At 46.2% G+C, this 12,556-nt stretch overlaps 1 protein-coding gene across 3 annotated transcripts in view; it reads left to right on the plus strand.

Moving 5' to 3' along the window:
- LOC119374067 (GATOR complex protein NPRL2) overlaps positions 1 to 12,556 on the plus strand; it is an 88,351-nt gene that overhangs the window by 6,593 nt on the left and 69,202 nt on the right. For 2 of the 3 annotated variants that reach the window (XM_037644130.2, XM_037644131.2), the window contains exons 5-6: positions 1,835 to 1,971; positions 6,089 to 6,109. In XM_037644130.2, the coding sequence (XP_037500058.1) occupies positions 1,835 to 1,971; positions 6,089 to 6,109 (158 nt within the window). The remainder of the gene's footprint in view (positions 1 to 1,834; positions 1,972 to 6,088; positions 6,110 to 12,556) is intronic. The other variant, XM_037644132.2, reaches the window with a different exon arrangement.

Here is a 12,556-nt window from a genome sequence, read left to right on the forward strand (position 1 = left end):
CAGAGCTTAAAAGTAACTTGTTACATCATAACTTCATGATGTAACTAGTTCATCATATATAAGAATTTATCATATGATGGAATTCTTACAAACTCGCCCAGATTTCCCTTCTCATAACTAGTTACAGTTACAAGTTACTGAAAAAGGAACTAGTTACCGGTAACACGTTACTAGTAACTAGTTACTACCCAAGACTGCTCACCACATGCACGTAAGAGTCTTTTGCCTCATAAGTCTGCGCACTCAAAGATTGTGAAACGCGCCATTGCTTTGACGTGTCTCAGATCTTCTTTAATGAAATCGTGTGATCACACTGCGAACGAGAGCTCAAGCGCGGAGTTAAAGATGTTGCAGGAGGCAAATTACCGAAGTGTAGTAGTGATGTCAGTCTCTGAGGTTTTGCTTCAGAAGCTGAAAGGCCAGAGAAGTAAATGTGATACACAGAAGAGGAGGCCTGTAGTTATTGCCACAGAGTGGCTCACAATCTTAAGAATGTGACGACTAGGTATGTACCAAATTACAATAGTATTTTCTGCCCCCAAAAGCTGTCAACGTTGTGCATGCGTATTTGTAAAGAAAATAATAAACCGCAATGTGAAAAGAACCACCTGAAGGCTGTAGAATGCAGTGTTGGTGTGGTCTACAAGCTTCCACTCTCTTGTGGCAAAGCATATGCAGGTGAGCCAGGCCGCTGTGTCAATGAGCGGTTTAAAGAATATGAGTGATCCCTGCCAACAGGCACAGGTTCCCATTTAGCTCAACATTGAGAAAGGTGCAATAGTCAAGCTTTCTTTAGATGGACCACTTTTTTTAAAGAAGAGCCGTGACACCACTGCCCGGGAATTATCGGAAGCTTCTGTTATACATTCATAGGGTTCGCAGTGCATTAGTGTTCCTTCTTTAACCTTGCTTAGCACAGAATTTTCTTTTTAGGATTCAGTATCATGAGTGCGCTCTGTTGAAGTTGTGGTGACTGCTGCGCGTGGTGTGCACTACGTACATTCTTCTGGTATCTATTCTGTATAAAGAGGGGAGTGACACAATAAATGTCGGCTGAGAGTTGTGCTTTGTCCCGTCTTGTGGGGTCATTTTGTGCTGAAAAGGCACTATGGATTTACACCAACTAGCCCGTCGACGCATGGTTCTGCACAATGGCCATGACTGGTTGGTGCTGAGAAATGATCTTTCTAGTGAAACCAGACCATGGTGATGTTTATAATGATTTCATAAACCTTCCTTTCACAGAACTGTATTGCCATAATGAGACATTAGTTTCAGTGCTCCACGGAGCCAGGCACATTGATGGCCACTTCACTTGATGATCCAAGCATACAAGAGATTACCAATCACTCTTGCTGGACATCCACTTCCAGCTGTAATTTAATTAACAGACTGAGGTTAGTACGAATAGTACAAGAGAGGGAATGTTGCAATTTTGTGTAGTGCGATATTGAAACACTCCCTCTTGTGAGGCCAGCAGCTTTCACCTGACTTCAACCAGCAGATTCTCGGGGAGACCTTTAATTGCCAGTAAAGGTTTAGCCTCCTGGCAAGATTTTTTTTAGGCCAGCACACTCTTTCTGACTGCTAACACTGGGCGTATTAATCAACTCGATTAACTAAGAAGGCATTTGTCACTGAGGATTTCAGTTTTAAATTTTTGTCAGAAACATTTTGGTGAGAAACTGTCATCTGCACCCACGCACTCATTCAGAGTAAGTGAAGGCAGATGGGGAACACAGCACTCCTCTCGTGCTAGGATTTTCTAAAAAATTATCTTGCAAGTAGTGCTTCCAAGAACAGGGCTCTTTAGCCTGGCTTGTTGTTCTTTCAGATGAATCAACTACAATTTACCTGAAAGTGACCACAGTGCATGAAGCCCCTCGGTTGGTGTCAGACCATGATGTGCCAATCTTTACAGCCAGTCGCCCTGCGTGCACACCCTCTCAGTGGGACCTCACTACACAACAAGTAAATTTTCACTGCTACCTTGTTGGGTCCATAGGGAAGAGCTCAAATCTCATCCTGATGGGGATGGCATCCAAGAAGGCTCTGCCTCGAGCCAAATCTAATCTGACAGCCCATATTTCTTTTTTAGTATATTGCCCGATGAGTTCAGTACCATAAATATGTCACTGCTCTTTGCTGTTGATAGTATCACTTAGCTCTTTTCAAACAAAACATTTTATTATGATACAATATCAGTGAGAACTAACAGACAACAATGCTAAGGAAAGTATAGGAGATGTTATTTAGAGTAATAGGATATAAATGTGAAGAAAGTAAAGTGGACGAACAGATAACTTGCCGCCAGCAGGGACTGAACCTGCAACCTTCGAATAACGCGTCCAGTGCTCTGCCACTGAGCTACGGTGGCGGTCATCCTCCCGTCCACTTTTTGGGGTATATATGTGCATTTAAACCTAGGAGTGTCAGTCAGCACCAATCGCAGCCATAACGCGTTATTCGAAGGTCGCAGGTTCAGTCCCTGACTGTGGCAAGTTATCTTTTCGTCCACTTTACTTTTTTCACATTCATATCCTATTACTACAAATAATGTCATCTATACTTTCCTTGGTATTGTTGTCTGTTAGTTCTCGTTAATATTGTGTCTAACAAAGAAAAATGAGCCCTCACCTTCCTTCCTTATGATGGCATTTATAATGGACTCTCCAGCTGCATTTTTGCCATTGCCGTGAGGTTCCGTATATCAAGTTGCGATAACATCACTGCATGTGTTCTCTGTGCAAGTGAAAGCGTGCAAGGGCAGCTGAGGCTGGGAATAAATGTGCACGAAAGGCCCGGAGTGGGCCTTGGCAGGGATTAGCTTGCACCTTTGTACTATCCACGGCAAATGAAACCTGAACACGTATAGTGCGCGCCGTCCAGTTATCACCATGGACAGGCACGCATATGCGCAGTGCAGTCAAACCGGATGCGCGCACCTGTCAATGGTGATGACAGGACGGCACACACTATACCGTGCGAAGGCTTTCCGGTGTTTGGGTTTCATTTGACGTGGATAGTACATCCGCTGTGACTGCACCGAGGTTGCTTCTTCACACCAGCATTTTATTGAGTTATGCCAGGAGTTCACTTTACTTTATATAGCATTCCATTTTGTCACTTCACTGCTTCGTCCTTGTGGTGAAACTGTGACTTTCTTATGCTAATACAAAAAACTCGCACGAAAAACAACATACTATCCAGGAAATCGTAAAGGCGAAATTTTACTTAAGATAGGGTGATGCTCTGATAAGGATAGAGTTCCATACCCATGACAATATTGTGAGGCTTTACTGAGACATCTTATATCACGGCCATATCTTTGAGATGTTACAGACACATTATACTGCCCCAAAATTTGTGATAACACAAAAAAAAAGGTTAACGTATATGCATACTTGTAATAACAATTATTGATGTCGTTAGATGGTTGTGAGGTTTCTGAATTTCAGCATGGACTGCAATCTTTATGCACTAGCATTATTGTATCTATACTCCATAAGGATGCAAGCGCTGGAAATTGAGTATGCCGTAGCCAGTGAAGCTGTCTTCAGCTATCTGTTGATGCATCAGGCAGCCTTGCTGGGTCATGTTGACTTTACTACAATCCAACTAGCATTGTAAGAGGTTCTTGGAAGGGCACAGGAGATGCATAGCTGACGTATTCATGCCAGAGTATTCTCAAATGGATGACTGTTTGTAGCATTTATCATAGCCACAGTTTGCCCAGTGGTGCATACTAGATTAAGTGTAGGCACTTGTTGACATTTGTAGAGTTGCGTTTGGGGCCCTTTGTGAAAAATGATGTGCACGTGCTCTGTGCAGCCTCTAGCAGAAAAATGTCCCAACGTGTCATGGTGTTAGACCGAGAAGGAAGGTCTCCCGAGATGGCTGGCTAAACTGTTTATTGATGGGCCATTTGTTACAAAGGAAATTACTTACTAGCAGGACTTCAGAACTCCTCTTGTGGTCGCATGGGGAGTTGAAACATTTTGTTAAAGCAACTGCACATAAAAGTTGGTGATTTCTCGGCATATTTATGTTCCCTACTTCACTTCTACAGTGAACAAAAGCATGGCACTATATGGCAGTACGAGCCTTACATAAAAAAATGTTCCAAGTGAGTGTTTTCAACCTGTGGATAATGCAGCACAGTAGCATAGGTGTCGTGACCTACATTATGCGTTCTCTGCCTCAAATATGTCTGTGTGGCAGCCACTAAGGGGTGCTGGTGTAAAGTGAATTCTAACATTTCTCTCCTGTGGAAATGGCACGGCTGCACTCCTCCAAAAAAACAGTGCACAAGCGTTTGATGAACCTTCAGTTATATTCAAGGGGTCTTAAAGGAGCACTGACATCAAATTTTAAAGTCGAGATGTGCCATTCATTTGATTGCTCGGTATGCATAGGTCTTCTTGGCCAGATTTGAATGGCGTCCGTCGCGTGGAAGTAATTTTATTTCGAGGGCAAACAGCGTACAAAAGCTCAACGGAAGATTGATCTCGCTGCGACATTGACACTAGTGCTACGTGTAAGGTGTGATACATTCCGCAAATACCATCCTGAGTGACGATACGCTAGTAACAATGACGTCGCCGATCTGAGTGTATTTATTGTGGCGCGACGCCAGGCGACGCTCTCACTCCCAGCCAGTGGCTCTCCTCGCTGTCCCCATCCGTGCCTGCGATTCATCGTGTCGCATTGACTAATTTGTCGTGTGCTCCACAGCGCGAGTGCGATCAATCGGAGCGACTACGTGCCAGCATGTCGGGGAACCGCTGCGTAGTGCAGACCTTCTCGTCGAGGCGCGGAAAAAGCGGAAATTGCGTGGCGTTTCATTACACGTACGGTACACGCCAACACGACCACAAGCTATCAAAGTGGAGTAGCCTATAGATAAATAACATTGCTAGCAAGTAACATGCATGTAGCGTTAATGGTGAATGTTAGTTCGTTCGTGGACTTCCTTGCGCTAGCCGGGTTACTGCAGCCGTAACCCTGAGACGCCGGATAGGTGGGGCCATCTGGCGGTGCAAAGAAGAACCTGGCAAGCACAGAATTGTTATTGTAGAAACCTATCGTATTCTATTTCTCCGCTGGTGTGCATTCGCTATGCCGTTATTCCATAGGCCCCTTTGCGTATACCGGAATGCCGTGCACGCCAAAATTCTCTGATATAGCTAATTGAGACACACCAGCGAGTATGGCCCAAGCGTGCGTCCCTGGGCACCTCCTCGTTGCTGCTTGGAACGGCGTCCATTTCTGAATCGCTGTTTTGCAAAGGGTCGAAGCGAAAATGATTCGCGACGTCGCATATCGCGGTGATTCTAAGTTCCAGAATGTCGTCTTCAACACAAGTCGATACTTTTGACGGCGACGACGGCGACGCTGGTGACAAGGCATGACTGAACGTGCTCGCCTAGCAGACGAAATGTTAGCTGAGCAGCTGATCCTCACGTCACTCCTTTCTGTGGACAAGTGGTAAACTGGGGCACGGTCTGGAGTTGACCGCGAGGGAGCGCTGCCAGCGCTAAAAAATGGCGGGCTTGCAGGCCGTTTTGAATCGTGCTAGATACCGGTGATATAAATCAATAAAACAGATAGCCATTCGTCCCTCAGTTGCATTTTCGGTTGCGAATCGCTACTAGGGGGTAGATGACTACTCATCTATGCAAAAATCTTGACATGCGTAAATTTGATGTCAGTGCTCCTTTAATAAAATTTGGCTACTGACTCATTTGCTTTTACTACAGCCTGGCATTTCCCACTTTCTTGTAGCATAAAGTCCTGCAGCCTGACTCATAAACGTGAATGTCTTCTTTGTCTCGCAAGAATTGCCAATTTATGAAGCCGCCTTGCAGCACTGTGTCATGGGCATACCTTTGATGTGTTGTCCTGGTGCAAGCAGCTCATTGTTATTGCGTGCAGTGGTGTGATGTCTGGCTTTCTTCTTTTCATGTGCTGATGTTTGTGGTGCGGTGGCTGCTTATTAATGCCGAGCTGTGTGTGCTCTTTTTCTTTCCTTCCCATGCCCACCTTTATACATCTTTTTTTTTTATTATTTTCCTTAATGGACCATCAGTGGGATATCACAGCAATGCAGGTAAGGCATGTCACATCTGGCACTCTGTTAATAACAGCCATGCTATAACATGTCGCTTTGGGGTTTGGAGTATATACAGTCGAACACAGATATATTGAACCCACATATATCGAATTTTCGGCTATATCGAACTCATAAATTATCCCCTTGAAAATCCTATGTAAAAGTATACAAATTCGCACGTTTATATCGAACGGTATTTTTACCCGCCATCGGATATATCGAACACCGCACGAGCTGGAAGGCGCGCTTCGGCACTCGCTGCACCCCGCGACCTTTGCGGCACCGCGACCTTTGCGGCACCGCGACCTTTGCGGCACCGCGCCTCCGCTGACACCCGATACGCTCGAAAAACGTGAGGGCGAGAGGGCTCTGTGACGTGCCGTTGTGGCTGTCGTATAATTGGGTTCCGAGGCGGCGTAAGAAACATGACCGAACACATTGGAGACCAGGAAGGGACTGCCAGACCCTTTTTTTTTATTCTTCGAAGCTGCCCGAGCGTGCGCAAGCTTGGCATCAATCTTCTTCGTTTTCTTCGCGCGAAAGCGCGAGACACAAACCGAGCGTCGTCTGCTATCGCTCGTGACAGGCTCAGACTGTACTCCTGTTGGACGCCTTCTCCAACTTGCGGAACGGTTTTTTTTTCTTCTCTCTCTCTCTCTTTTTCTCATGCTTTCTCCGCGTTACTGTCAGCTCGGAGAGCAGGAACGAAGTAGCCAGCGGCCTCCTCCTTTCACCTTTTCTTTCTTTTTTTTTTTTTTGTTGCTGTTTTATGAGTTTTGATCAGCCAACCACTGCCCACGCCTTTCGTATTTGCTCAGCCAACCACAGCTCGCGCCTTTCGTACATCGCTGTTGCCCTCGCAGGTAGCCCGGGCCGGGTAGCCATCGCCGCCATCGCGACTGATCGCGAGCGCTTTGTTGGCGGAGTCCACTTCCGTGAGTTGTCGCATACCACCGCATTCCTCTTTTGCGTGCATGCTGTGCAAAGGCGCTGCGGACTGCTTGAATTTTCGACTTCTCGTGTAGCAATGGCCAGCGTCAAGAAGCGCAAGAACCTTGACTTTGCGACGAAGTTGAAAGCGATACAGCGTGTTGAGGTGGGCGAAAAAAGTTCGGCGGTGGCGGATGACATCGTGATACCACGGAGTACGCTGAGCACCTTGTTGAAGAACAAGGCAGATATCAAGGCAAAGGCGGCAGAGCAGCTAACCTCAGGAGGTCGTGTGCACGCTCCTGTGACGATGAGCGCATAGACGACGCGTTTCGTGAGTTGTCGACCCTCTTCCCGGCTGCCGTACCACCCGAAGTGTCTGCGGACGATTTCGTGGAAGTGGACTGCAATGTTCAAGCTGTTGCGAGCTTCGCTGACGAGGACATTGTAGCTGCGGTCGCAGGGACCTAGGATGCCCAGGCCGACAGCTCAAGTGGCGACGAAGATCGTCCGGACGAGGCGGCGGCTACACGTGCGTACTCCGCCGCTGAAGTGGCGGCAGCGTTCGGCTTGATTCGCCGTTGTTTTTGACATGAAGGGAACCGGGCTGTCGCACCTGGACAGCTAAGATAAGCGATTTTTTTTCACGCAAATAAAACATTCTGTTGCATCATGTGTGCGGAATTAGTCGTCATTCTTGAATGCGCCGATTGTAGGTGATCGTCCGCCACTGGTAAGGTCTCGGGACCTGTATTTCTTTATATCGAATTTTTCATATATCGAACTAATTTGCGATCCCCTTCGAGTTCGATATATCCGTGTTCGACTGTATCACCTAATGTTGAACCAATCCTAGGAAATCACTATTGCGGCTCGCTTTGTGTTACCAAACACTCCCAAGTATGTTGGATGTTGCTGCTTTTCCTTTTGCAGGTCTGTTGCCCAAATGTTATTTTTTGGGGTGTATCCATTCTTTGTGGCTCGAGAAGAAAGAAAGTGGCGCTTTTAGGTGAACGAAACGTGGGGTTGTTTGCGGTATATTAGTGCACCTTTCAGTGCATGCCAGCTCACAAATAGGTTGAGTGGACAGGTTTCAGGAAAGCGCAGGAGCCTCGTTATAGCTGGTGCGTGAAGAGGTGCACAGGCCAAGGGTCGACAGGAACACGGCTCAGCATGGCCACGGAGTGCCAGTGCATCGAAGCAAAGTAGCACAAGGGCACAGGGACCCGTGAAAAATGCTACACCACTACAGTGCGCCGCTATTGCTTTCCTTCACATCAAAGCAAGAGCACTGTACTCAAGCATGCACGGACCTGTCAGCACTGCGCTCTATAGTATGCTAAAATTACACAGTAGCTACACTAGTGCACACAGGAATCGCAAGGAGGGAGAGTAATCGTGTTTCGGTGATCCACGCTGGCATAACTTCATTCCCCCGTGCCATGTCTCCCTGTGTAGCTTCCAGTGCGCTCATTGGGACGAGAGAAAGTGCTTAGAGCGTGCGGCAAATTCCTGTAACACCGTTCATTCTTGACAGATTCAAGAACTTTTTGAGGCAATTAATTGGTGAAGGCCGTGAACTCAGATACTGAGATTATTCGATGATTACTTGGAAAAGTGGTTCAGGACCCCTCCTGCGACGCGTTTGTGACTGTCTTATTTATCATTGCAATGCTTGTAGTAATGAATGCCGAGACGAACACAAAAAGAATTAGTACGAAAATTGGTGCACGAAAACTGATGTTATTAGACTTCAAAGTTCAAAACTCGAGCAGACGACGACAAGAAACGTTCCCTTTTGCATTTCACTCTCGCACTGACATCCAAGGCCATTTCCAATCACCGCATGCCTCTTACAGAGACATACCGGAAATCTCGCCTCATCGTGGCCTACACAAAGTGCCTAGCCACTGCTCATTCTGACGGCGTTGCAACCATGTCTACGACGAACCACGTGCGTCGCCTAGCAGGCGGTTTCATGGTTTGTCGTGTAGTGCACACACTGAGTCCTGATGACCTAACAAACCTTGAGCGTGAGCTTTTGCAACGTAGCAATGCCCTGCAGGTAGTGCCGTATCCGTACACACCACTGTAAATTAAAAGTGCGTCACTGAGCCCCGCGTAATGCGAGGGTGGCTCAGAGGGCCCGGATGAAACGCTACCGCCCGATGACGTGGAAGTAAGTGTTTAGAATTTTTCTTTTTTTATTGACAGCATTGTGCCGAACTGAGTGTTGCACAAGTGCTGGTGTGGCCGATGTCGCCCGATGCCGCAAAAGGCAAAACGCGGAAGAGTATCGTTTGATTACCATTCCCACCAGTTCCACAGCCCACCTAGCATCGTGTTTGTTGTTTTAAAAATACATCAGCTAGAAACAGAAATGATTTGTTTCCAAGAAAGCATAAAAAGAGGTTTTCTTCTTTTTATGGCTCAGTAATGTGGCCTAGCTACCACCATATTAATACTACATGGTACTTGTCGCGTCAAGCCAATCAAAACACATGGCCTTTGTCGTCACTGCCACATGACGAAACGTCACTTCCCATAACAAAAAAAGTCTGTGTGTTGCTGTAGTCCGGAATCAAGGTTGTTTATCTGGTGAAATAAAATTATAACGGCTTCGTTTTCTGCAATGCCACTTGCGCAACGGTGTCAGCAACAGTCCACAGTACCGGAACAAGTGTTGAAAATGACATGCTTAATTTGTGTCGCAGGGCCCCTTTAAAGGGGCACTGACACAAAATTTTGCGGCCGAGATAGCCTGTGTGATGGATGCCTGTGAACATGCACATATCATCTACCAAATCTCAACAGCGAATAAATCTTGGCAGGTAGTTTTTATGAACATCGAAGTCCGCATGCACGATCAGCGCTATACGCCACGCCTTGCGACACTGACATCGTCTGAGGTGACCTGACGGTCACCCCCAACTTCCAAGACGTCACAATTGGGGCCTGTATGATGACGATATAGTCGCCATTATGCTTTTGCCATGTTTGCACCAGCAGGCTACTATTCGGCAGCGGCACACAAGTCCGCGGTGGGCGTGCTGAAAGTGTGAAAACCTCAAGAAAGTCGTTGCCATTAGACAACGATAATAACGATGACAGCACAGCACATGCGGCAGGCGAAAGAACACGAGCAGACGACGCAGGCAGTGTGGAAATGCGTCACAGTTCTGTGTGCCGTTTCACACGCTAAACAGCATTAGTAGTTGCACTCGGCAGCTTGTTGTTCTCAGAGCTCTCCTAAACTGAAATTGAGACTAATCAGTAATAAACAGACGGTATTAATTATCTGTCATGCTCTGCAGCAAACGATATGCCGTGTTATGACGAAGATGCACCTAGCAACATATTGCAGCAAAAAGAAAGCACGCCCAAAATTTTTTGTGTCAGTACCCCTTGTAGGAAAAACTTCAACTGTAATTAGTGTGCCATGCTGCATTTTAGGAATAACAGTTTTTTGTTTTACAGTAAATATCATTAAACAGGATGGGGAAAAACATAGATATAAGAGGGAACTTGATAGGAGTGTATGCACCATTAGTGTTGTGATCCAGCTTCAAGGAAGGGAAGGTGTCTAAGCAGTTATGCCTCAGTGATAGCTGTTCTTGTCTCCCTGTTGTATAAGAAAGGAAGTCATTCGAATCTGAAGCAAGTTTCTGCCGGCACATTATTCAAGTGTTGTGCAAGTCCGTGTCACTGTATTCAGTACTGTTCCCGGGCAGATGGATGCACATTAGCATTGTTGGAATCTCCTATAGTTCTTGATTGGAGTGGCCCAGCCCTGCACCTACAGCTGTGTCAGTGAACCAGCCGGCATTGTCTCTGAGGTCCTTTATGTGTACTTCTGTGAGGTTGTTGCCCACCCGTGGATGCTGCCAAAGGTGAACAGGCCTCGACAGTGCACCTTGCAGGCTGGTGCGTGTCGCTATGATGGAAGCCAATGAACAGAGGATTCTAATGACTAGAAAAAGGCACTACTTGCTGGACTCATTCCTCCCTTTCAGCCAGAGAAAAAAAAAAGAAGCTTTTGTGCAGAGCTGCTGAAATTGAATCAAGTCTTGTGGTCTGCCTACAGCACGGGCTTCGTGCACACCAGAGAAGGCTGGCTGCAACCTGGACACCATCTCTCTGGAGCCCTGACTAGGCTATGAACCAGACCACCTTGCCACACTCTTGACAGTGTATGACTACCATGGCAAATAGGCAAAGGCAGCTCTTGCTAGTTTTCCCCTATAACCTCCAAGATTGGCCACATGGCAGTTGTCAGTGAAAGCTGTCTACTACCGTCTTTATACCATATTTGATGAAAAAGTGGCAGTCACATGTCACCCTCTGCAACATTGGTGGGGCAGGGAGCACAGTCTGGGCTTTTTGCTCCTCAAGGTTTTGAACTTTTGTAGGTTTGCCCATAATACTCGACAAAGCTCACTGCTTGCAGGCTTTGAGGAACCTGGTCTGTTTGGGTGCCACTTTGTTTGAGGCAATAATTTGAATAACTTCGTTGTAGCGAGGTTTTACTGTACACTGTTTCCTTCCCAACTTAGTAAAAAAATGTGAGGAGCTTTTCATAGTGCTGAAAACGTTGAAAGTACAGCACTGTGAAAAAAGATATGTGCCAAAAAGTGCCGAATTTGAAAAGAAAGTCCTGAAAAATTTAATCTCTACCTTAACCCAACATTCAACTTTCTGCATGTGCAGCTCTGTAGGTTATGTGCAGCTCTGTAGGTTATGTGCAGCTCTGTAGTACATGTGCAGCTACTAGATCGTGCCAGATCCTTTCATTCTGCGTAAGTCCGATGAATTAGTACAGTTTTTCAAGGATAAACCTAATATTGGATATGCTTTTTCTGTTGACGTCGAGAACCTTTATTACTCAGTACCTCAGCATGAACTACTAGCATCTGTTAAAGCATGCATACAGCAAAACGCAGAGATTTCTTTCCAGAACACGGCGGGCATTAGCTCTGATAACTTTTTAACTTTATTAGATACCTATTTGAACTCTACCTTTATATTATTTGAAGAGCAACTTTTTTTTGCAAAGGGAGGGAGTCTGCATTGGCTCCTGCGTAGCGCCAATTTTATGCGATATTTTTTTGTCCCAGGTCGACCGCGCACTGCACGACGTTTTTAATGAGGGTGGGAGGATTTTACGCGTTTTTAGATTTGTTTACGGTTTTTTAGTAATACTAAGACCACTGGCCGGGGGCTTATACGAGGACCAGGTGGACAGGATTTTAGAGCTTTTTAACCAGCATGGGAAGGGACTGTCCTTTACACGTGAACTTCCTGTGCAGAGCGCACTGCAGTTTTTAGATATTAATTTTAGCTATTCGGGACTACACGTGTGCTCGTCGTATAGACCTCGGGCAAAGAAAGGGATTTTACCTTTCGACTCGTCTCAGACAGTAAAAAGAGCCATTGCATCACTTTGCCTCGAGAGAAGCGCTGAAGAAATCGTGCCACTACGAGGTGCAACGGATGCACAAGTATCGAAGCTGCTGG

Source organism: Rhipicephalus sanguineus, chromosome 11 (genome assembly GCF_013339695.2).
Source record: "Rhipicephalus sanguineus isolate Rsan-2018 chromosome 11, BIME_Rsan_1.4, whole genome shotgun sequence".
Taxonomy (NCBI): domain Eukaryota; kingdom Metazoa; phylum Arthropoda; class Arachnida; order Ixodida; family Ixodidae; genus Rhipicephalus; species Rhipicephalus sanguineus.